The sequence below is a fragment of the Cornus florida genome, unplaced genomic scaffold (assembly GCF_030987335.1).
Source record: "Cornus florida cultivar Cherokee Brave unplaced genomic scaffold, ASM3098733v1 CherokeeBrave_3.0.0_Hap2_Chr11, whole genome shotgun sequence".
In the NCBI taxonomy this organism is placed as follows: Eukaryota; Viridiplantae; Streptophyta; class Magnoliopsida; order Cornales; family Cornaceae; genus Cornus; species Cornus florida.
The window spans coordinates 66630783-66657109 of NW_026775581.1; the positions used below are offsets into that span (position 1 = coordinate 66630783).

Sequence of the window (26327 nt, forward strand, 5' to 3'; positions counted from 1 at the left end):
TCATTTTTTAACTCATGAATTGAAAAATGTATTAAATAATTTTTATTTCAATTTAATAGTTAAATAGGGAGAACTTGTGGTTCTTCTCATGAGCTTTCCATAATCCACCATTGGGTTGGCTCCAAAGAGAATCCGGAATTGATTTGTTTTCGACTTGTTTTCCATAATCCACTCCAAAGAGGTTCTGGAGTTGTTTTCAACTTAGTTTGTTGGTTGAAACATGTGTTCATTTTCAATGCAAGCTTAGATTTAACCAAAAAAAAAAAAAAAATTATTTTCTTTTAATTCATTTTGTCTTTTTTCTATATATATATATATATTTTAAATAAACTTACATATTTGTCATACTTTTCATTTCTATATATATATATTTTAAATAAACATACATATTTGTCATACTTTTCATTTTGCAATGAACTAAAAGTCCTATTAAAATTTTCTAGGAAATCAAAGTCCTAATTTAGAATTCAACTATTAATAATTTATATATATATATATATATATATATATATATATATATATATATATATATTTCCATTTCTCCCTTATTGAAATATCTTTAGTGTCTTCTGATTGAAATCCTAAATATACTCGTACCTCTAATTTTATAAGTGGTATCAATAGCCGTTTTTTTTTTTTTTTGATAACAGTTCAAATGCATGGTTCTAACTGCTACTAAACTTAACAATGTTCAATAATGATCAACAAATTATTTAAATTCCATTTTTTGAAACGAGACATTATGTCACTTCTTAAAGCTTAACAATATTTTATTTTTATTTTTATATGGCATATTCATGAAAAAACATTGAATTATAAATTTTTTAAAAAATTTTCTACTCAATTTTAAGAAACAAACGTAAATATATGTAATTTTGAGAATATTACATAAATATATATGTTTTTGAGAATTCATTTTGGTAAGAAAAAGGTCATTTTCTTGTCCCTATTTTATAACTAATTCCCTAGAAATAGAATGGTTGACATAAAGTAGCGAGGCTGTTGGGTGTGTGTGCGCGCATTTCCTCATCCATCTGGTGTCATGAAACCAGCGGCTGCCCAACCTTTCACTTCCCTCCAAATCCGACCGTTAATCTCCTCCCCGGTTCAAATCCCCCGCCAATTCCTCTCACCCAGCCCTCCAAACCCACCTCCATCTCTCAAATTCCCTCCAAATCCAACCCCTTCCAAGCCTCCGACACTCAAATCCCAACAAACCCATCTCTCCAATCCCCAAACCTCAACCCAAGACGATGGCATTCCCATCGACCTCGTCAAAACCCTAGTCAAATTCAAGTCCAGACACAACTACATCCGGGTCCTGGATGTCTCCAGAAAGGCCGACCATCCCTTTGCCGGGTCGAGACTCCTCCTGCTCGACGGTCCGGGCAACATCCACAGCATATCTTTCCTTTTCAAGTCCCTCACAAACACATACTTCGATGTGTTCGCTACATTGCCCCCAATCATGCCTCCCGGACCCTTGGGGATCCTCGGGTTCGGAGCGGGCTCCGCGGCGCGTTCCATCCTGGAGCTGTACCCACAAGGTGTGATCCGCGGTTGGGAGCTCGACCCGGCTGTGATTGCAGTTGGGAGAGAGTACTTTGGCCTCTCAAAGCTCGAGAAACAATACCCAGATAGGCTTTTCATTTACATTGGCAATGCACTGAATGCTAGTGTCAAGAACGGGTTTTCGGGCATTTTGGTGGATTTGTTCAGTCAGGGCAGTTTGATACCGGAGCTCCAGGATCCGAATACATGGGTGAAGCTGAAGAAGAGCTTGAGGAGAGGTGGGAGGATCATGGTGAATGTTGGCGGGAGCTGTGTTGAAGCCGAGGATTCGCGACGAGACGGGAAAGTGGTAATGGAAGAGTCTTTGGAGGCACTGCATAAGGCCTTTCCGGGGCAAGTGTTTGTGTTGAGTCTTGGAAATAGGAAGAATGATAGCTCCATTGCTCTCACGGGCGATTTTCCGGATACCGTCGCGTGGAAGAAGGCATTGCCCAAATCCTTGCAGTTTTATGTTGATATGTGGACACCCTTCAATGGATCAATATGATGATTGTTTTCTAGTGTCTGTGCTCTGTATACTTGCCAATTCTATTGGAATGCAGTGTTCATTAGCTTTAGTTCCATAAATGATAAAAGTACTTTTGAGCAAGTGTCAATTCTGTTCTTCTGTTGGTAGTTTGATGATATACATTGTGAATTTGTGATTTGTTTATTTAATGAAATTTTGTGGTTCTTTTTTTCCTTCTTTTTTGGCTTTGGATTTTGGATATTGTTTTGGTGGCAGCAATATATATTAAATGTTGATGATAAATGTTATTGGGTAATGTTTTCTGAGTGTCAATGTGGCTGAAATGTTGCCTTGCGGTGTTTTTGCACTATTTTTGTACCCAATTCATTTACTGAAATTACTCAGCCCTCACTGCTAAGCAATATCCATATTTTGTTTAAGGTGATTCACGCAAAAGGTAGTGAAGAGGCGGATCAAAACTCATGTGGGATGGAGTAATTAAAAACGACTTGAAAAATCTAAATTTTTAGAGACTACTTGTTTTCACTCAAAATGAGTATTTTGTTTTCACGGTCTCAAACTCGGGCCCACAAGTAGATGCTAAGGTTGAGGTAAGAGTTGGGGTTAAGAACAAAGACCAACGCTTATCTTCAAGGTCCATGGATGACTTACTCTCATAGCCCCTTGCCCAGAGACACAAGATATTTGTTTTCTTGTTCCTAGAGGATTTTAGGCCGAGGAGTCATTTTTATCCATTGATCACATGTTAACGTCACGAGGGACTAATGGAAGTGAAAAGTTAAGGTTTCAAAAAACTTGAGTGTTTAGTATCAGGGGAATAACATATTAGAGAACCAGAGACGCTAACAGGTGGCGCTCCATACTCAACATTAAATACGGCAGTCAATATGTCCTAACCTAGTTAGCTTTTGACTTCCCAAACGCATCCAAGACGACTAGTTTCAAAGGATCATTTCAAAGGTCCATTTAGATATTGATCCAGTGGATGAGCTTCCTCAATTAACAGTATAAATAGGACTCATTTATGTTCAAATAATGATTCCGCACCAAATACACTTCCAAGTGTCTCACAATCATAGTTCATTCCACACTTTGTTTATGTAGCTTTGCTCTTCCAGCGTAACTGAAGGTTTAGCTTTAAATTTGCTCTCCAATGATTTGTCTTTTTAAGTTCTATATTTCAAGTTTTAATTAAACTTATGTTATGCCTTAAGGAGGGTTTTTTTTTGTTTTGATGCATTTATGTACGTACTTGGTTGTTTAGTGTGAGGGTTCGTGTTTTGACAAGAGAGACTGATTGTAGCCAAGACCAAATTCTTTAAGCAATCAGATGCGTAACTGATTTTCATTCTACTTTGTTCAAGTGTTGATTTCCACCCACTTTGCTCCCTTTATATAATTATTAGCAACAATGTATATATCTAAGTGAGTTATTTGCCTAACCCGAGTTTAACTAGGCTAGACCCATTTGAATCAAATCGAAACATAATTCATATAAAATGAAGAGTGTAGGTCCTCCAAAACAAGAGGACCGAACAAAAGATGAGACTAATGTGAATTCCAGTTGAATGCATTCGACCAGACTAGTGCATTCAGATAGAAATTTCACCCTCCGCTTTCGAAAGGTTAAATATTTCCCTAAAAAAGAAAGATTAATATTTGTCACATTATTCACATCACTAATGTGATAACATGTTTCATTCTAAAATTTTAATATAAGATAGATAAACTTATAATTTTATTTTATCTTTTTATATATTTTTTATTTTTACTTTTAAAAATGACACATTATTTTACAATTGCGTCTTGTAGGTGACATAGATTGCACATTATTAGGTTTGGGTTAGATCCTGATAATGTCCATGATCAATTATGATACTATTACAAGTTTGTGGCCTTCTTCTGTTTGAAATTACATGAGAAATTATTATATAGTCTCGGATCAATCACTAATTAACAAGTAAATGCGTCAATTAGTGATTGTCTGGAGAATTATTCGGACCAGGGTTCAGTCACTGGACAATTGGAATGTTCAATAAAAAGACTAAAATAAAGGAAAATTAAATTTCTCCCTTAGGCCTCAATAATTTCTCAACACACCTGGTCCTGGCCAGTAAATATTAATTGTAATTTTCATCCACCATTCCACATAACTAAATTACCTTCCTTTTTTGTAACTGTGGTTGGTCTTGTTACCAACATACTTTGACAATTTGTATGTCAAGCACCTATATATCTTTTAAAAAGACCAGAAAGCCTCGATAGACGTCTAATTATTGCCTCTAATTTTCTCAATCTTTTATCTCTATATTCTCTGTTAAAATCCCATTTTCAGAATTACCTGCAATTCTCTCATGGAATTTAATGGTAAGCCAAGAAACAATTTTTAATGCCCATTCAATTCAGTTCACTTGTCTTCGAGCTCTCGAAGATTCATCAGACCCTTTCAAGAACCAAACAATTGCATGGTTTGATCATCAGGAATTGTCTCACCTATGACCCATTTTATGCGACTAAAATCATCAGGTTTTATGCCATCAATAAGGACCTTATCTCTGCTCGTAACATGTTTGATGAAACTCCCCACCGAAGTGTCTTCCTTTGGAACTCCATAATCAGAGCTTATGCCCGCGTCCATGAATTTAATGATGCATTTTATCTCTTCAAAGAGATGCTTTGTTCAGAAACAAAGCCTGATAACTTCACATTTGCGTGTGTTGTTCGTGGGTGTACGGAAAATTGTGATCTAGAAGGATTGAGAATTGTACATGGAGGAGTTATAGTTTCTGGTATGGGATTGGATTCCATTATTAGTAGTGCACTCGTGACAGCTTATTCTAAAGTGGGTCTTGTGGATGAGGCAAGTAAGGTGTTCTATAGGATGCCGGAGCCAGATTTGGTTTTATGGAATTCAATGATTTCAGGTTATGGGTTTTGTGGGCATTGGGATAAAGGGCTACAACTTTTTAATATGATGCGAAGCAGGGGAAAGCATTCTGATGGTTATACTTTGGTGGGGTTGATTTCGGGTTTGATGGATCCCGGCTTGCTGGAAATTGGTCAAGGAATTCATGGATTTTGTTTGAAAAGTGGCTTTGATTCTAATGCTCATATATGTTCTGTACTGGTTAGCATGTATGCAAGATTCAAGTGTTTGAACTCAGCACATAGAGTTTTTGATAGTTTGTTGCAACCTGATCTTGTTACGTGGTCTGCTCTCATAACCGGTTTTTCCCAGTCTGGAGACTCCGAAAGGGCCTTGATTCTCTTCAAGAAAATGAATATGGAAGGTAAGAAGGCAGACTCCATATTGATTGCTAGTTTACTGGTGGCTAGTGCTCAATTGGCGATCGTAGGGCCTGGCAGTGAAATACATGGTTTTGTTCTTCGACATGGATATGAGTCAGACGTCATGGTATCTTCTGCTCTCATTGACATGTATTCAAAGTGTGGTTTCTTGGGAATGGGAATTCGGGTTTTTGACAGTGTGCCAAAAAGGAATATCATTTCTTACAATTCATTAATTTCTGGTCTTGGCTTGCATGGACATGCTTCTGAGGCATTTGAAATTTTCGAGGAGATACTAAAGGGAGGACTTAAACCAGATGAATCCACTTTCTCAAATCTTCTTTGTGCTTGCTGCCATGCTGGTCTTGTTAAAGATGGTCGGGAATATTTCAGTAGAATGAAAAATGAATTTGGCATCCAAGCTAGAGCAGAGCATTTTGTTTACTTGGTAAAGCTTTTAGGGATGAATGGAGAGCTGGAAGAGGCTTTTAATCTCATCCAGTCCTTGCCAGAACCAGTGGATTCTGGCATTTGGGGCGCACTTCTATCATGCTGTGATGTTCTTGGAAATTCTGAGTTGGCAGAAATTGTAGCTCAGCGGATCTTTGAAAATAAACCAGAAAAAAGTACGTACAAGGTTATGCTTTCAAACATATATGCTGCTGATGGAAGGTGGAATGATGCGATGAAATTGAGAGATGATATGAAAGGAGGGATGAGGAAAACACCTGGAATTAGCTGGATTGAGGAATGTAGTATTTAGTAATAATTGGACAGTTGAATGAATGCTGGATTATGACTTTCTTATCCCAGGTCATTCTGTGATATTGATACACAGAAGAACTGTTAGTATCCAGAAGCTTCTAAAAGAGGTAAAGCATTAGAAAACACTTGCTCATTAGGATATAACCAAACATATAAGATATTGTTGCTTTTACTCCATTGAATTTATTTGCCATTATGGTAATATATAGAGAAATCTATTGATAATTGACATGCAAACAGTGAAGAACCAAACTCCATTTTTTGGAAGAATGAGGTCCTTTTAGGTTTTGCGACAATACGGCTGTAATAATAGTGAAATTCAGTCCAACATGTGGCTCAGTGTGTTGATCTGGTTGTGAGGAATGACAGAACTTGATCTTTGAATCACTAGTTATCGAGTTGGCAGTCCGGTCTATTATATCGTTCCTCCTTATTAGAGCTGTAGTTTGTATAGCAGCCATACATGAGCGAGTGTGTCGACCCAGAATGGCATTGTTTTACCATATGTAGCTCTTTTGGTTGAATTGTAAACTCATAACTCCTACAATATCAATGCGACCCTTAAACAATCCAGATATTGGTACAATAATTATATTTCTCCCATTCTTAGTTTGGAAGAGAGACAGGCTAACTTTGGTAAGTAACTAACTCTTACCCCTTCTATTAGCAATAACCTCTGCAGAGTGCATCGAGTCACAGCCTGCTAAAACTTACACATTCATATTGCAGCCAAGGGGAATATATCCAGTGAACCAATCCTTTTATTGCCAGTGGTCCGTTTACCTTGCAAATGGACACCAAGGCGAGTAAATCTTCCTTGAACTGTTCCTTTTATTATACCCCTCATGCAATCTTCCTTAAAACAACAAAGGCATGTAATATACATACTACGAGGAACAGCACTTCCCCATGACTTCAGAGGCACATGGACAACCTTGTGTCGAAGCTTCATAGCACTCCTCGTTGACTGCTGTACTAAGGCTGAAAAAGGTAGTACTCAACTTACATGTGTAGTAAATCCTTGATTACAATCCAAAAATCTTCTTTTCTTAATAGAAGTTATGGATGCTGCAGAACCTCCAAAGATACCTGGCGATGCTGATCTCAGGTCCCACATGACTTGTTAGTTTCATGGTAAGTTCCCCTATATTTAGTTACCGTTCTTAATTCTACAAAGATATGTCTTTAGTTTTTCATATTACATATATTCTTTACATGCTGGGTAGTTCTTTTAGAAAATTCAAGACCCGAATGTAGTTACGAGCCTAATTGGTTTCAGTGGTATACGTTGATTTCACTCACATATGTATTTATTGTAACCATGGTATTTAATGGCTTATGTCATGACATAAAAATATGGCCAACATAGAGTAGAATTACCAAAATGAATTTACGTTAAGGGACTTGGGATAGGCCTCTGCATGTCCAAGTCTAGATTTTAGATGTTTGAAACTAAATTATATCTCATCTGGCAATTCTCCTTCTTGTAGATACTAATTGTTGCATTTCTTTTACTTTGATTTCACCAGCTGCACAAAGGAAACTAGAGAAGGTCATCAATTATATGGAAAGAGAGTTGACCTGAATGATTGTCATGATTGTGCATCAGCTTGGTCTCACTTTTGTATCCCAGTCGCACTCAGAGGTGACATTGATATAAACATCTAAAATTAAGTCCATTTTGATGATTCAACGTGTATATGAGTAACTCTTGCTTTGGACAATGATTGAACTTCCACATTGGTAAAAAAAAGAAAAGAAAAGAGATGATTTTCTTTTGATCACCGTTACTGTAAGAGTATAATTTTACATTGTTGTGCTTGCATTGCATGTCTGGAGTTGGTTTCCAATTTTCTGCATTACACCATGTATGCCTATGTGCTCTCTGTAGAAACGTGGCTAACAATGCTTGATCCGTCGAGCCTAGAGGGTCAAAACCTTTAGTATAAACGAAAAAAAAAAAAAAAAAAAAAAGGCTTGCCTGGTTGATCATGCCACAGCAAATGGTCTAATGTGAGATTTGGTGTAACATTTGTGTCTTTATAAGTTGTGGATTGAGTTTGTGGTTTCAATTTCATGGACTATTAGGGTTGTACATAGAGCCATCTACTGGCCTCACTTTAAATTGAATGAGATCTGAATGCTGCAGCTGTGAGCCCTTATTGATTTTGACAATTCACCCAACGCCAAACTGGGGCTTTTCAATAATCCCTTGCAAATAGGCAGTGAAAATTACGTAGATACCAGTCAATAAACAAAGTTTGTGTAAATTAGTCATGAACCCATAGATTATTTTATTTTATTTTATTTGTTTTACCTATACATTTTAAACCACATCTTCTGGATTGTACTCTATTTTCCAACCTGAAAACTCAGAGTGCCTTTTTTCTTTAGGGTGGTGGACCTGGTGGTATTAGCTTGTCCAGTTAGTCTTTCTAGCACACAGAGTCAAGGCCTTAGGCTCAACAATTTAATTGGGAATTCTGTTAAAGCCTGCCTTAGTGTGAATCCATAGGTTTAGTGTATTAGGCTCCTTTTTGAACAGGATTCAGAATCTTGGTCACTTGAGGTTCATGATTTTTTCACCCTACCATCTAGAACTGAACTATGGGAAGGTATAGGAGCTTTTGGAGTCACAGAAAGTAAAAATTCACCTAGGCTGTAGCTATGTTTTTATGGTAACTTTTAAGTTAAAAAGTTTGTATGGTTCCATTCTACAGCTGACTATCATGTAGGAGGCTTTTACCTTAACCATTTAGATACCTACCCTATTCAATTATTCTTCTACAAGTGTACTCTTCTTTAGGTATGCATGTAGGAATGGCAAGGAGAGGGTTTGTGGGTCCCTCCTTTTCATTTCTATCCCCATCTCAAAACCGTTTAATATGATTCTTTGTCTCTCATCTCGTTCTTATCCCGTCACACTCAGATTATTCTTTTTAAGAAAAATTAACGTCAATATTTTCATAAATTATTGACGAGAAAAAATTCGATATGGAAAAGTAACGTTAGAGATTAACATAAGAAATTATAATATACTTTCAAAAGTACCACCGCACCACCTGTCGTGGGGGCACAAGAGAAGCATGCTGAGACGCCCCATACAACCCTCTTGAGACCCACGCTCGGGATGACACTCTTGTCATACCGTTGTTATAATAGCCTTTTAGTACGGTAATTGGATGCACCTCAGCCCTCTTTCTAATCACATTTTTACTGTGTCATTTCAGATGGGACATGGTCATTTCCAAAGTATATCAAGGTATTTTGCAACATAAACAGGTCGAGGTAGCTTTCCCATACCCCCCCCCCCCCCCCCCAAAAAAAAAAAATTTCATGCGAATTTTTACTCTCTCGCTTCGTATCTGTCCAAACCCTATTAAGACATTTTCGAAAACCTTCCCAAATAGAGCTGGATGAGACAGAACCCATGTGTGGGTGATTTAGCCATGTGGACTTGGTCCATGAGAATATACAGGCTCTCAGCTAAGCCTTGTTTAATTTAATATACCTACGGTTTTACAGTTATGACAATGGACATTCTCTAATCTGAGTGTGACCAATCTAGCATATGAAATTTTCAATCTTAACCTAACGCTAAGCCGAGCTCAATTCAAATTTTTTTTTTTTTTTTTTTTGGTTTTTTGTTTGGGTTGAATTCAGATTTGTAACACGAGCTGAGATTTTGGATTAGAATTTGGGTTACCACTGAATTTATCACATAAATGACTTGTGCCAGACCAACTTTAAGAAACTTGTAAAATACTTTCTCATTCTTTTCCGTGCTTGGAATGCACATAATCTACCACTAGGAATACTTGATGTAAAGACTAAAAGATGAACAACTTTAACTTTTTTACAGTTGAAATAATTGAAGATATATATAGTACATTTAAAATAAAAAATTAAATTAAAGTAAAATTTAGGTCGAGTCGGGTTCAATTTATTGGCACCTGTATTCAAATCCAATCCTGATCAAGTTCAGATTAAAAAAGTTCAATTCAAACCCAACCCTAATTATAAATATAATTATCCAAATTTATGAGGGCTGGGCTTAGATTGGGTTCGAATTGACCCACCCAAGTTGCACTATATACAATGTCATTCTAGAATTTGAAGTATTCGGAGATGTCTCAAGTTCATTCATTTCCATATTTCCAGTATATTTAAGAATGCAGACCTCCACCAAAATAAATTTCTTAAAGAATGTCAAGATTTAAATAAGTGTTATGCTGGTTTGGGCCGAATTTGGCCCAGATCAATACAAACAGAGTAGGTGGCCCCCACCCTCATTCAGGGTCTTATCGGTTTGGGGCAGAATTTTTTTTTCTTTTGTCAAATTGTGGAAGGGGAGACTCAAACGAAGGCATACCCGTTTAAGGAGTTGGGCGAACTACCAATTAGGTTATTAGGTAATGCATATCAAAGTGAACTATGGACTATAGTCAAGTAATGCAAAAGATTTTATAAGCTCTTTCCATAAATCTAGAGGGTCATTCTTATACTTACACAGGAAATGATTGTTAAGCACAACATTTCAATCATGAGATGCTATTTAAATGAATTTTATGGTTTGAATGTTGTCGACATTTCAGTTGAAATGTTGGATTGTATATCATAATTCGTCATTTTAATTTTATATATCTATTACAATACTCTTCCCACCTAAGTTCAAAATTTTCCTTATTGCAGACGAAAAATTGTTTTTCTTTTCATCCAAACTCTATATTTTATTTTATCAAATACCATTAATTAAAAGTTTGTAAGGCGAAGTTTGAAATTTTTGGTCAAAAAGTTAATTTTGAAAAAATATATATATAACAAAATTATTGATGGCGTTTTTTAATCATTAGGGCCATCTTCAACTCTAATTATTTTAATCATATAGCTTGCTAACTAATCCAGTACTGAATGTAATCTGACCCACATGGAATGGGTGGCAAAAGTCCGGCAGGCGTGCCCAATTGGCAGTCTCTCAACTTACCCCTATCTGAAAATGTCTCAACTAGGTGTATGGGGATTGATTGAGACTGCCTTGAATATGTGGACATGTGGTAGGTCATGCTTCAGCTTTTGTTGGTCTTACATACCTAAATATGGAATGAAGCAATGCTCAAGTAGGTACCGGAGGAGGTTATTATTAACTTGCTGGCATTATATTAGAGTATTATTATTAACCCATTTTTAGCTTAAATAAGTTTGCTAATTTCTTTAGAATTTACAATCTCACAAGAAAGACTTTCCAACACCGATTATATTACGTAATTCGTACTATCAACTAATTATATCTTATTACATAAATAAAAGTGCTTACAAGTAAACCCAATCACAATTTCATTGAATGTGTGTATATATATATATATATATATATATGTTGAAAAATATATGATTCATACGATATTTAAGATATAACAAATTTTATACTAATATACTACGAGATAATTAATAATATGCTAAAAATATTTAATTAAATATGCATAATAATACAATAAAATAATAATAATAAATAAAAAACCTGGATCGAGGCTAGTATTGAATAGTATGTCCTTAAGACAATTTATGCCCTCGTATGGTACTGATGGACTTTGTAGCGTTTGTCTCCTAGGATACAATGGTTTACTTCCATCAGTAACAGCACTTCAAACTCGTGGATACGGAGAACCTCTTGTGTAATAATCTCTTTGACTCAAAAATGCATCTATATATTATATAAATGAATCATTGGTTGCAATCCGAACCAAATGGCTCGACCCAATTTTAATATGGCTAGGTGAAATTAGATTATGGTCTAAGTAGTTTGGACCACTTGACCTATGGCTTGAACCCACTTGGGTTGGGTTCAAGTCTATGGAGGGTGAAAAGAAATCAGATAATTGAACAGATAAATTGTAACAGCCAAGGGGGTATTTATAGGCGTAGATGTGTCTTTTCATATTAGACGTGTCTCTTCAATAGGGATGCAATTATTCATTAGTTGCATCGGTTAATTTATAACCACTCTGAAACACATTCCTACCTGAATAGACACAACTTTCCTCATACAACCAATAATAGCCACCAACACTAAGAATCACGTAATGGGTGTGTTGTGTTGTGTTTTGCAAATTTTTGTAACCTAAATATAACTAATTGTGAAATTCCATTACACACCATTCTCAAGGCATTTCAGTTCATACACACGTACACCACTATTTTATTTGTATATCAACTGTTCATGAACAAGTATTCATCTTATTCACGTTGTAGTATAAACATGGATACCCAAATAACGTGCCTGTATTTTTCAACTTAAGTTGTAGACAAATTTCATTAATAAGAAACACTAGTTTTCAAAACTAGTTTCCAACAATTCCCCACATAAATGGAAATTGGCTGCTAAAATGCAAAAGATGATTATGAAGACATTAAAGAGACTATAAACCGAAAGCTACTGTATCAGGATATATAGTTTTTGGCCTTGACCCTTCCTTAGTGTATTACTATAAGATTTACTTGCTAACCAGTGAATATAATGTCATGAACTATTCAGCCGTTGATGTAAACCAAGACAATATTAAACACATAGTACCCTTCTTCATAGAGTTATTTCTCATTGTTGTGTTCATTTTGTCCTGAACAACTCTTGGTATTCATGAGTGCTCCAGAAAACTTAACCTTTACAGTTCTCACAGAAGCGGCCCCACTTTACATCCATGTAGATGACTTCTTATTAAGAGAATTCTACTATACCCCACTTGAATTTTCAAGGTATAAGAGTCATTAAAATCGTTGATTATCCTAATCTTTACTGTAGGTAGCAAAACTGTCTCATCATAGAAATGGATAGATGATTTATATTTTCCCAGTGCTTCTGGTGAGTCATTCAGAATTTCAGTTGTCCCTTTGAACCTAGATCTTGGGATCTACAGTCAACTAGGTTGTGTTTCTATTAAAATGACTCGTTAGCTTTTAGATTTAACCCTATTCCCCTCAATGATCTTATACAATTACTCTCTAGTGCAACCCTCAATTTTATATGTGGCTAGACAGTTGTATATAGAAATATTATGCTCTGCAGAAATTTCTTTAGTTGAGAGCAAATGTATACTTTGTGCCCTAAAATTGCTTATTGTTAGCAATATCCTTTATCTTTAGTGCCACACATATAGACTTATTTTGAAATGTCCTCAAAGTTAAGTCTATTGATTTTTCTATTTGATTTATTTAAAGCTTATAGCTTAAAATTATACTAAGGACATACAACTACATCTTTACCATATATTAAATACTTCACCTCATCTACCTTTCCAAGGTTCTAGTTTTGCTTCTCAACAAGCATGTATAACAGTCTCTAGTATATATATATTCACTTTATCACTTTATCTCTAGTTTATTCTTATAATAATTCACCGACATTAGTGTGAATTAATGTTAGAGATATTAATTATAATGGACTCTAATTAATATTTAAGACTTGAGTTATTTGTGACGGCTCTGGTTTTTCAAGTCTGTGCGTCCTGTGATGAATCTAAGTTTGACCCGATAATGGATCCGAATGCGAAAGCAAAAACAGAAACCAAGTCTCTAGAGATGCAATGCATCTCTAAGATGCCAAAGTGACCTTCCATGAAGCCACGGAATTCAACGAGAACAACGAGGATGAAAAAGATCAGAAAAAAACCCAAATAAGCCCCCAAAGGCAAAATGGTCTTTTTATATGGAATAACGTCTTTAGAAATGTACGTCATCCCTAAGACATAAGCGTGACTTCCCATGAAGTCACGGAACCCAAAAGAAAGCAAGCGGAAGCAATTTAAAAAGAAAACCAAACAAGTTAGCCTTAGGGCAAAATGGTAATTTTCAGCAAGATTTGGGTGCCACCGAACACACCATTGGAAAGACGATGAAAAATTAATCAAGTTAGACTAAAAAATCACTTGATTCGGAGTCCAGATGGAAGAGAAAAGTCAAAACAAAGTTTTGACGTCGCCGCGACCGTGAATAGTGTTTTGACAACAGTGAATTACCTAAGCAAAATGCTGAAATTTGTGTGCTGTTTTGAGGTACTAAACAATGTTTTCTGGAAAAACACGAAATAAAACCCCACTTAAAATAATTTTTCTAAGCTGACCATGTTAAAAAAAAAAAAAAAAAAAAAATTATTTTTTACGTGAAATCCCCAAAATGCCCTTATAACAGACTTTTTCAAAAAATGCATATGAACACAGAAAATCAGATTTGACGCGGGGTTTTCGAGATTAAGACGGCATTTTATGGAAAAATGTTCTGAAGAAACCTCCCCTAAAATCACGTTTTCTATGTGACCATATCAAGGCCGGAATTTATTTTTTCAAAGAAATTCCCAAAATGCCCCCAGATCTGATTAGGTCAAAAACGATAAAAAAAAGTAAACAACTTTGCACCAAGTGTTCATTTGACCCTTAAATGGTGTTGTGTGCTAAAACGATCATGCACACAAACGTATTTATTGATTTTAAGTGCGCGGGAATGGTCTGCGGCTCCCAAAAATGCCCGATGCAAAATACGACCTATCCGAACCTCAAAATGCAAAGAAAATACCTTAAATAGAAAACTTGAGACCAACAAGCATCCATTTCATATAAATGTGATATTTTGTGTAAGGTGAGAATTCATGCAAACGTAATATATATATTTACACGCGTTCCAATGGCCTACAGCCTCAATGGTCGCTAAATACAAAATATCACATATTAAACCTCAAATTTTGTCTAAAATGGCTTTTAAAAGATAAATTTGAAACTAAAATTATAAAATGGTCTCAAAAGACCATTTGGCCCTTGGCCACACTTCTTGCATAAATAAATAGACCCTATGGAAGTGCTAAAGTGCACTTCCCACACCCCATGCAAAAGTAGTAAGGTTAAAACACGCCATTTTTCTATTTTTCAATAAAATCACCTGAAGATAAAAGTTCCTAGAATGCAAATAAAAGCCACTTGTCCTATAGCCTCGTTATATATATGTCAAATATGTCTTAAAGAGTATATCTAAGTACACTTTACATATTACAAAGTATAAACAGCATATTGAGCCTAGCTAAGTATTACAACTTTAAAAGTAAAACTCAAACATGCTAACACTTGCATGTGAACTAGAATAGATTTAAAAGAACTTCAAATCAACAAAACGACCTAGGGATATTGCGCATCCCGAAACGACGTTTTCATACCGAAACATGTCGCATTTAGCGAGGGGTGAGTAACCTATATTACTCGTAGGGAATGAGCATGCATAGACCTAACATTTTAGAAGGTTATCACATTAATGTGAAATGATTTAAAAGGTTCATGCTACCTAACGTCTATGTCAAAAGTGAGACTTAGAGATCATCCTAAGCTACTTTAAAACATTTCTAGTATAAACTACAATATATATGCAATTAAATAGTATAGCAGCATACTATATAATGCAAAAAGATATAGATCCTCAAAATTATTAACTTGAAATCTAAGATACGAAAACAACTAAAGTGGTTCATGCCACCTAGCGTCTATGTTCCAAAGCGAACTAAGGGATCATCTCAATTACGCAAGTTATTGAAATGATAAATCCAAAGTATACAAGTATACAAGCAATAGTATACAAAACCGTAAAGACGCTGTATGCATCAAATCACCAATGACAAATAAGTCATGAAAACGACTTGGAATTTAATATGAAATCAAATAATGGAAAAACTTAGATGCCAAATCGTATCAGACCGACAACCATAGCTATTTCGGGTTACTATCCCGCCGGGAACCACCTTAGTGCGCACGTGTGGGAAGAGCTAATCTTCCACCCTAGAGTCATACTTTAGTCATATCGAACAAACGACATCCCATGTTTCCAAAATAAACAAATTATGCTACAAAGTATATATCATTGTATATATATAAGGTAATAAACTAACTACTATGCACAAACCAATTTTGGAAACACACAATACATACTCTAAGTCCACAACTACTATAGCATGATAAATGTCGAATCTTCAGAGTGCGATTCATTACACGCTATAATAATATCACATGTCGAATCTTCAGTGTGCGATTCGTTACACACTATGACAATATTATTCAATATGTAAAGCTTAATCTCATGAATATAATACAAGTCCAAAATCAGGATTTACACATACAATCAACGTCAAATACATGATTAAATCATTAATGCAATAGAAACGAAAATTAATTAAATAAACTAATTAATTTCTCTAGGTTCCAATTCTAATCAAAATATTCCCTAACTAAGACATGTTAGACAATATAGCTTGGTCATTACATATATTTACACAAAAGCTTAATTAGGTTTTTGGAACAGTAAGTAGAATTTAATTAAATCATGATAATTAAATCTCTAGATTCTAAAACAACTCCAAATGGTCCCAAATTATTACATGCTAGTAAACTAGTCCTAGTCATTACAAATATCAAGTTACAAAAAAAAAAAAAAAAAAAAACTTAATCAAGCCAATGGAACCATTAAATAGATTTTAATTAATTTTTTTTTAATTACAATCTCAAGATTTTTAAACTCATCCAAATGCTCTCAAATTAAAGTATGTTAAGGAACATATCAAGACTTAGTTTAATAGCACATTACAAGTTACTTCCATGCGAGATACAACCATGATAATTAAACTTTCATTCAAGAAAATAATTAAATAAAAGTTTCAAAACTTATTCAAATATTCTCAATTTAATATATATGAAAGAACATAGCATACTCATCAACAATATCAAATTAAAAATTCAATTAAGTGATTAGAACACTTAAAATAAAATTAATTAATTTTCTCTAGATTTTAAAACAAGTCTAAATATTCCCAAATTTACATATGTTAAAGAAAGTACTAAGGCCTAATTTAATATCACATTATAAATTGATTTCATGCTAGTTATAACCATGTGAATTAAATCTTCATACAAGTGAAAGATTAAATAAAAGTTTCAATACTTATTCAAATACTACCAATTTAATATATGTTAATGAATATAACAAGACTTAATTTAATAGCATGCCACAATTTAATTCTAAGCTATATACAACCATATAAATTAAATCCTATACAAAGAAAATAATTAAATTAAATTCTAGAATAAATACAAAGGCATGCATATAAGTTGTATAAGCATCAATAGCATGTAAGTCAACAAAAATAAAAGCCTATAACATCCCCTACCTCACTTTGAGATGAAATCTCAAATCCCCACCGGAAGGAAATCGCTCTGAATCCGACGATACTTCTAGGTTTTGTCGGGGATAACGAGGGAAGCAACAATAACTCTTGAGGTATCATGAAAATCTAAACCTGAACTCAAAACCCGAACTCAAAAATGGTTGGAACCGGCTTCTAATAAGGGGGGAAGGATCGCCTCGCCAAGGCCTACGATAAACGCTAAGGCACTACGATATTTTACACGAGGGAAGAAGGTGGAAAAGAATAAAAGAAGGTGGAAAAGAATAAAAGAAGGTGGCAGCCCCTTGGGTTACCATGGCTGCCGGCCAAGAGGGGAAGAAGATGAAGAAATCAGATTTTTCATTTTAAGACCCCTTATTTATATAAAAACCCTAAAAGTGCCCCGAACGGGTCCCGCTTGATCCAGAAAAGTGAAATTTGCGCAAACGCGCTCAAACGATAAAACACCGTGAATGAAAAATAACCAGAATGAAAAAAAATAAACAACGGAAGAAACGACATCAAAAATCTAGTCCCATACAGAAAGATATGCCCCGAACAAGTTCGGCGCTAACCGGGGCCGAAAACCTTAAATCTGGGAAAAAAGACCGGAAGAAAATTTTAAGAGTACATGACTCAACAAAATGTGAAAATGAATCCCGTACGAGGATTCAGGCTTAAAATGAGGCATTTTGCAATAACTTTCATTAATTATACAATGGTCTCTCCAAGAAAGGATAACTGCATAAATGACCCAGAAAAAAAATATCTTTTAAAAATATTTTCTTAAAAACCCTCGAAATAAAATATCTTCAAAAGATATTTATGAAAAACACCATAAGAAACAAAAATGTTTCTGAAGAACTTTGCATCCGTACCCGTATGGACACTAGGAGCAACTAGAGAGATTTTCTACAAAAGTAAAGATACTTATTTCATGAAAACCACTTAGAATAAAGGTATGTGAAGTCGAAAATCAATTCCGAGCACGAAAAGTGAGGTTGTGCCAAAAAGGTGACAAACGGGGAAAAGAACAAAAAGTGAATAGTGTCAAAAAAATAAAAATGTGTAAATGACATTGTCCTTTAAGGAAGTTGTCAATCCAAAGAAAAGAGTCTCGAAAACCCTTTTCGAGCACTCAAGATGACACCAAGTGATGAGAAACCAAACTCAGAAAAGAAAATTCAATGGAAAAATTTATCCGTAAAATTTGAGAAAAAGGAAAGGAAGTAAAATGACCGGGTCATTATAACCTACCCTCCTTAAAGGAATTTTGTCCTTGAAATTAGGAACATCCCGAGGAGAACCGAACTGAGACCGAACTCCAGATCAAACCAAAGGACAGATCATAAAGTGCTAAAGGACAATTCCAAAAGCCTCAATACCGTCCGAAGAAAGTGAAACGAAGAATTGAGAGACAACTCCCCGAACGAATCGGTATATTAACTCAATGTCAATAACTGAAAGAATCCTAAGATAACGAAACGTCGAATCAAGACAAATGGAAAGAATGACATTGCAGTATGGACAGCGACCAGAACCCGCCCACAACATACTTAAATGTGTGGTAGCTATGATAGCATTTAGTGCCTGCCCACACTTACTCGTTAGTAAGGTAGCATCGACGACAACTAGCACTCGTCCACAACACACAACTTTGTATGGTAGCATGATAGTATAAGGCACTAGTTTATAACATGCCCCTAACAGGTCAACCCGAAAAACTTTTCGATACAAATGACATCAATGTCACTGCAGACACTACTGAAAGCATAGTGGGAACCAGATATCTGTGAGAGTTGGAATACGGTCTAAAATCGTCCTACAGAACTATTTGGCCAATCCCAAAACTCTGACAACAATGCTATAGGCACCACCACGCTTAAGGGCCACAAATCCCTAACGCCAGCGAAACTAACGACTCCTACATCTGGAAACACTACAACAACAACACCAGTCACGAATCCACAGTCTGACAAGTCTGTGCTCTCAAGCCAATGGATCGGACCCATGAAACCAAAAGACACCGTCCTGAAGCAGACCTATCCTAAGGTCACAAACGGAAACAAAATGCAAATTTACTACATAGCTCACATATGACAATCCCGACAACCAAGGTTACAAAACCCTAACATAAGTGCAGGAAAGATGAAATAGTATAAACCAGATACTCACATAATACATACTTGCAAAAATAAATTGCATAAATCAAATACTACCTTAGTACTAAGCACACTGTACATATAAGGTAAATCAAATAAGCCACCTATCATATAGGGGTTAAATAAACAATTACAAGCTATACACCACAAATGACACTAGCATACTGAACGAATACAGTATATGAAAATGTATCATCTATATCCTCATACGAACTACCATATAATCATATATCCTAAACATGTTCTTAAGGCATGCCCGAAAATAATGGGGCTTATAAACATGTAAAAGGGATTATATAAATGTCAAGTTCATAAAAATCAAAGGAAATGAATGGAATACTTCTTAAAAGACACCACGCAGAAAACGTACAACAGATTCTGGATGAGTCCAATCTTTTACTACAAGGAAATGAATCATCCCCCAAACAACCACTAAGGTCCCCGAAACATAGGGTCAGCAAGTCCTTCTCAAGACCAGCTCATACCCAAATAGAATCCCAACACCACACCAAACAAGACAACAGTATAATGGATAGCTCAAATGCTAACCGTTATGAGACATCGACAAGAAGAACACCCCTCAAGGTGCCAGTGAGTTCTATGGGGACTCTAAAGGATTCAACCGGAACCCTAACACAACGCTGGAAGTCTTCAAAGACAAGGGAAAGTAATTAATTGCACCAAAGCAATTAATTACACGAAACCGCTCACATCCCAACCGTAGCTCGTAAGAGTTGTCCAAGGCAACACTAGAAAGGTTCTAGGTCAACACACCAATCCAAATCCCGAAAACATCGCCTTAAGAAGGCAAGACACGAGAACTTTGCCCTGAGGCTCACAAATAAATTCCCGATTCCTAAAGGAAGGATTCGAGTCTGTCCTAACTCATCGTCCTATGACGCTAGAAATAAAAACCTCAATGGCGTCATCACATCAAGGTCACCACAAAACCCAAGAGATGATACCGCCATCTCGGATGCCCCATGACTATGTCATAAAGCTACGAAAGAAGAACGAGATGAAACGGTGCCTCCACGGCCCTCGTCTCATTCCATTAGACAAGACTGCAACTCTATCCTCACCCGAGCCCTAACGAGTAGACTCTCCACGAGTCAAGACCATGACGCTATATGCGTGAAAGAATGAAACAACGTCGATAATAACACAAGTTATCATGATCGATAGTAACTCACTCAGTGAATGCATGAAAACAAGTAGCACGTCAATGTATGCAACATACAGTCATGCTAAAACTGATAAGCATCTACAACATGCTAAAACGAATTGAGTAAGCTTCTAAACAAGTTGCGAACTAAGCACGTAGATAGGTTATTAAACCAAGCATGTTATTAAGAAACACGCAAACATGTTATAATACCGAAACATGTTAACAAATAGCATATACACACGTATAACATAACAACAAAAACGTGATATGCACCCAAAACCCATCGTCCCAAAGTATTCGAACTTGGGAGCTCTGATACCACCTGTGACGGCCATGGTTTTTCAAGCCAGTGTATCCTGTGATGAACCGAAGTTTGACCCAATAACGGATCTGAATACGGAAGCAAAAATGGAAACCAAGTCTTTAGAGATACAATGTATCTCTAAGACGTTAAAGTGACCTTCCATGAGGCCACAAAACTCAACGAGAACAACGAGGATGAAAAAGATTAGAAAAAGACCCAAATAAGCCCCCAAGGGCAAAATGGTCTTTTTACATAGAAGAACGTCTTTAGAAATGTACATCATCCCCAAGACACAAGCGTAACTTCCCATAAAGTCACGAAACCTAAAAGAAAGCAAGCGGAAGCAATTTAAAAGCAAAACCGGACAAGTTAGCCCTAGGGCAAAATGGTAATTTCTAATAAGATTTGGGTGCCACCGAGTACACCATTGGAAAGCCGGTGAAAAATTAATCAAGTTAGACTCAAAAATCACTTGATTCAGAATCCGGATGGAACAGAAAAGTCAAAACAAAGTTTTAACGTTGCCGCGGCCGTGAATAGTGTTTTAATAGCAATGAATACTGTTTTGACAATAGTGAATAGTAACCTGGGCAAAATGCTGAAATTTGTGTGCCGTTTTGAGGTACTAAACAACGTTTTCTAGAAAAACACGAAGAAGAAACCCCTGTTAAAATAATTTTTCCAAGCTGACCATCTCGAAAAAAAAAAATTTATTTTTGACGTGAAATTCCCAAAATGCCCTTATAACAGACTTTTTCAAAAAGTGTATATGCGCACATAAAATCAGATTTGATGTGGGGTTTTCGAGACTGAGACGACATTTTCTGGAAAAATGTTGTGAAGAAACACCCCCTAAAATTACATTTTCTATGTGACCAAGTCAAGGCCGGAATTTATTTTTCAAAAGAAATTTTCAAAATGCCCCCAGATCCGATTTGGTCAAAAACGATAAAAATAAATAAATAAACAACTTTGCACAAAGAGTTTATTTGACCCGAAATGGTGTTGTGTACTAAAATGATCATGCACACAAACGTATTTAGTGATTTTAAGCGTGTGGGAATGGTTCGCGGATCCTAAAAATGCCTGATGCAAAATACAACCTATCCGAACCTCAAAATGCAAAGAAAGTGCCTTAAATAGAAAAATTGAGACCAACAAGCATCTATTTCATACAAATGTGATATTTTGTGCAAGGTGAGCATTCACGCAAACGTAATATACATATTTACACGCGTTCCAATAGCCTACGGCCTCAATGGTCGCTAAATACAAAATATCACCTATTAATCCTCAAATTTCGCCTAAAATGGCTTTTAAAAGAGAAACTTGAAATTAAAATTATAAAATGGTTTCAAAAGTCCGTTTAGCCCTTGGCCACATTTCATGCATAAATAAATAGACCATATGGAAGTGCTAAAACGCACTTCCCACACCCTATTCGAAAGTAGTGAGGCTAAAACATGCCATTTTTTTATTTTTCAATAAAATCACCTAAAGAAAAAAATACCTAGAATGCAAATAAAAGTCACTTAGCCCATGGCCTCATTACATATATGTCAAATATATCCTAAAGAGTATATCTAAATACACTTTACATATTACAAAGTATAAACAACATATTGAACATAGCTAAGTATTACAACTTTAAAAGTAAAACTCAAACATGCTAACACTTGCATGTGAACTAGAATACATTTAAAAGAATTTCAAATCAACAAAACAACCTAGGGATATTGCGCATCCCGAAACCACGTCTTTATACCTGAAATAGGTCGCATTCAGTGAAAGTTGAGTAGCCTGTATTACTTGTAGGAAATAAGCCTGCATAGACCTAACATTTTACAAGGTTATCACAATTATGTAAAACAATTCAAAAGGTTCATGCCACCTAACGTCTATGTCAAAAGTGAGACTCAGGAATCATCTTAAGCTACTTTAAAGCATTTCTAGCATAAACTACAATATTTATGCAATTAAACAATATAGAAGCATACTATACAACGCAACAAGATATAGATTCTCAAAATTATTAACTTGAAATCTAAGATACAAAATCAACTAAAGTGGTTCATGCCACATAGCGTCTATGTTCTAAAGTGAACTAAGGGATCAGTTCAAATACACAAGTTATTGAAATGATAAATCCAAAGCAAACAAGTATATAAGCAATAGTATACAAAACTGTAAAAAGGCTGTATGCATCAAGTCACAAATGACAAATAAGTCATAAAAATGACTTGGAATTTAATACGAAATCAAATAGTGGAAAAACTTGAATGTAAATCGGATCAGACCGATAATTATAGCTATTTCGGGTTACTAACCCGCCGGGAACTACCTTATTGCGCAAGTGTAGGAAGAGTTAATCTTCCGCCCTAGAGTCATACTCTAGTCATATTGAATAAATGACATCCTATGTTTCTAAAATAAACAAATTGTGCTACAAAGTATATATCATTATATATATATAAGGTAATAAACTAACTCCCATGCACAAATCAATTTTGGAAACACACAATACATGCTCTAAGTCCACAACTACTATGGCATGACAAATGTCGAATCTTCAGATTGCGATTTGTTACACGCTATAATAATATTACGTGTCGAATCTTCAGTGCGCGATTCGTTACACGTTATGACAATATTATTCAATATGTAAAGCTTAATCTCATAAATCTAATACAAGTCCAAAATCATGATTTAAACATACAATCAACGTCAAATACATGATTAAATCATTAATGCAATAGAAACAAAAATTAATTAAATAAACTAATTAATTTCTCTAGGTTTCAATTCTCATCAAAATATTCCCTAATTAATACATGCTAGACAATTTAGCATGGTCATTACAAATATCTACACAAAAGCTTAATTAGGTCTTTGGAACAATAAATAGAATTTAATTAAATCATGATAATTAAATCTCTAGATTCTAAAGCAACTCTAAATGGTCCCAAATTATTACATGCTAGTAAATGAGTCCTAGTAATTACAAATATCAAGTAAAAAAAAAACTTAATCAAGCCAATTGAGCCATTAAATAGATTTTAATTAATTCTTTTAATTACAATCTCTAGATTTTTAAACTCATCCAAATGCTCTCAAATTAAAGTATGTTAAGGAACATATCAAGGCTTAATTTAATAGCACATTACAAGTTACTTCCATGCAAGATACAACCATGATAATTAAACTTTCATTCAAGAAAATAATTAAATAAAAGTTTCAAAACCTATTCAAATATTCTCAATTTAATCTATATGAAAGAACATAGCATGCTCATCAACAATATCAAGTTAAAAATTCAATTAAGTGGTTAGAACACTTAAAATAAAATTAATTAATCTAATTAATTAATTTTTTCTAGATTTTAAAACAACTCTAAATTTTTCCAAATTTACATATATTAAAGAACATACTAAGACCTAATTTAATATTACATTATAAGTTGATTTCATGCTAGTTACAACCATGTGAATTAAATCTTCATATAAGTGAAAGATTAAATAAAAGTTTCAATACTTATTCAAATACTCCCAATTTAATATATGTTAATGAACATAACAAGGCTTAATTTATAGCATGCCACAATTTAATTCTAAGCTATATACAATCATGTAAATTAAATCCTATACAAAGAAAATAATTAAATTAAATTTTAGAATAAATACAAAGGCACACGTACAAGTTATATAAGCATCAATAACATGCAAGTCAACAAAAATATAAGCCTATAACATCCCCTATCTCACTTTGAGATGAAATTTCAAATCCCCACCGAAAGGAAATTGCTCCGAATCCGACGATACTTTTAGGTTTTGTCAGGGACAATGAGGTTAGCAACAATAACTCTTGAGGTAACATGAAAATCTAAACCCGAACTCAAAAATGGTCGGAACCGTCTTCTAATAAGAGGGAAAAAACCGCCTCGCCAAGGCCTACGATAAACGCTAAGGCACTACGACATTTTACATGAGGGAAGAAAGTGGAAAAGAAGAAAAGAAGGTGGTAGCCCAAGGTTGCCGGCCAAGAGGGGAAGAAGATTAAGAAATCATATTTTTCATTCTAAGTCCCCCTATTTATAGAAAAACCCACGGGTCCTGCTAGGTTTGGAAAAGTGGAATTTGCGCAGACACGCTCAAATGGTAAAACACCGTGAATGAAAAAGAACCGAAATGAGAAAAAATGAACAACAGAAGAAATGGCATAAAAAACCGAGTCCTGTATAGAAAGATATGCCTCGAATAAGTTTGGTGCTAACCGGAGCCGAAAACCCTAAAACTGGAGAAAATAACCGGAAGGAAATTCTAAGAGTACATGACTTGATGAAATGTGAAAATGAATCCCATACGAGGATCCTGGCTCAAAATGAGTCATTTTGTAATAACTTTCGTTAATTGCACAATGGCCCCTTCAAAAAAGGATAACTCCATAAATGACCCAAAAAGAAAATATCTTCTAAAAATATTTTCTTAAAAACCCCTGAATTAAAATATCTACAAAAGATATTTACCAAAAACACCCCAAAAAATAAAAATATTTCTGAAGAACTTTGCATCCATGCCCCTATGGACACCAGAAGTAATTAGAGAGCTTTTTTACAAAAGTAAAGATACGTATTTCTTAGAAACCACTTAGAATGAAAGTACGTGAAGTCGGAAATCAATTTTGAGCACGAAAATGAGGTTGTGCCAAAATGGTGACAAATAGGAAAAAGGACGAAAAGTGAATAGTGTAGAAAAAATAAAAAATGTGAAAATGACATGGTCCTTTAAGGAAGTTGTCAATCCAAAGAAAAGAGTCTCGAAAACTATTTTTGAGCACTCAAGATGACACCAAGTGACGAGAAACTGAACTCAGAAAAAAAAATTCAACGGAAAAAATTTATCCGCAAAATTTAAGAAAAATGAAAGGAAGAAAAATGACCGGATCATTACATATTTATATTTAAGTTTATGTTAATTCATCTCATATTAACACGTCCTAATTTTCTATGTGTCTCACATCATATAACTCAATCATATAAGTAAATAATTCACTCTATTATTTTAGCTTTTGATACATTTCCTTATAGTGCATACACATTTTGAAGCTTTCACTACTAGCTTATAGTAGATACACTATTTTCATCTTTCGCTACTAGCTCATGGTGAGCACCCACTTATCTGCTATTACCACTAACTTGAAGTTAAGTTTACTTAGATATCAATTCTAGTAACTTTTAACTTTAGTACTGTGATACCCCTCGATTCTAAAGCCATGGGTAGATCAGGTCCAAGCCCAAAACTGAGGAATATCAAACAATTAAGGTAATAAACGAGCATAAAATACAAAAGATAAATAAGAATAAATAATAAAGCTGAAAAGAAACTAAATAATAAATCCTCCATAATAACTGTTTACATTAT

At 35.0% G+C, this 26327-nt stretch overlaps 2 protein-coding genes across 3 annotated transcripts; both read left to right on the forward strand.

The window, feature by feature from the left end:
- The first annotated feature begins 990 nt into the window (after positions 1-990).
- LOC132284909 (uncharacterized) lies at positions 991-2257 on the forward strand. Its single transcript, XM_059787051.1, has one exon. It carries the CDS (start codon positions 1043-1045, stop codon positions 2057-2059), a length of 1017 nt encoding a protein of 338 aa, XP_059643034.1. The 5' UTR covers positions 991-1042; the 3' UTR covers positions 2060-2257.
- Positions 2258-4181: 1924 nt separating this feature from the next.
- Positions 4182-8717, forward strand: LOC132286303 (putative pentatricopeptide repeat-containing protein At1g64310). 2 transcript variants are annotated; one of them, XM_059788620.1, is made up of 4 exons: positions 4182-6201; positions 6824-7084; positions 7169-7228; positions 7624-8717. In XM_059788620.1, exon 1 carries the CDS (start codon positions 4431-4433, stop codon positions 6090-6092), a length of 1662 nt encoding a protein of 553 aa, XP_059644603.1. In that variant the 5' UTR covers positions 4182-4430; the 3' UTR covers positions 6093-6201; positions 6824-7084; positions 7169-7228; positions 7624-8717. The 2 variants fall into 2 exon arrangements, with proteins under 2 accessions (XP_059644603.1, XP_059644602.1); XM_059788619.1 differs by having other exon boundaries at positions 4182-7084.
- Positions 8718-26327: the final 17610 nt, after the last annotated feature.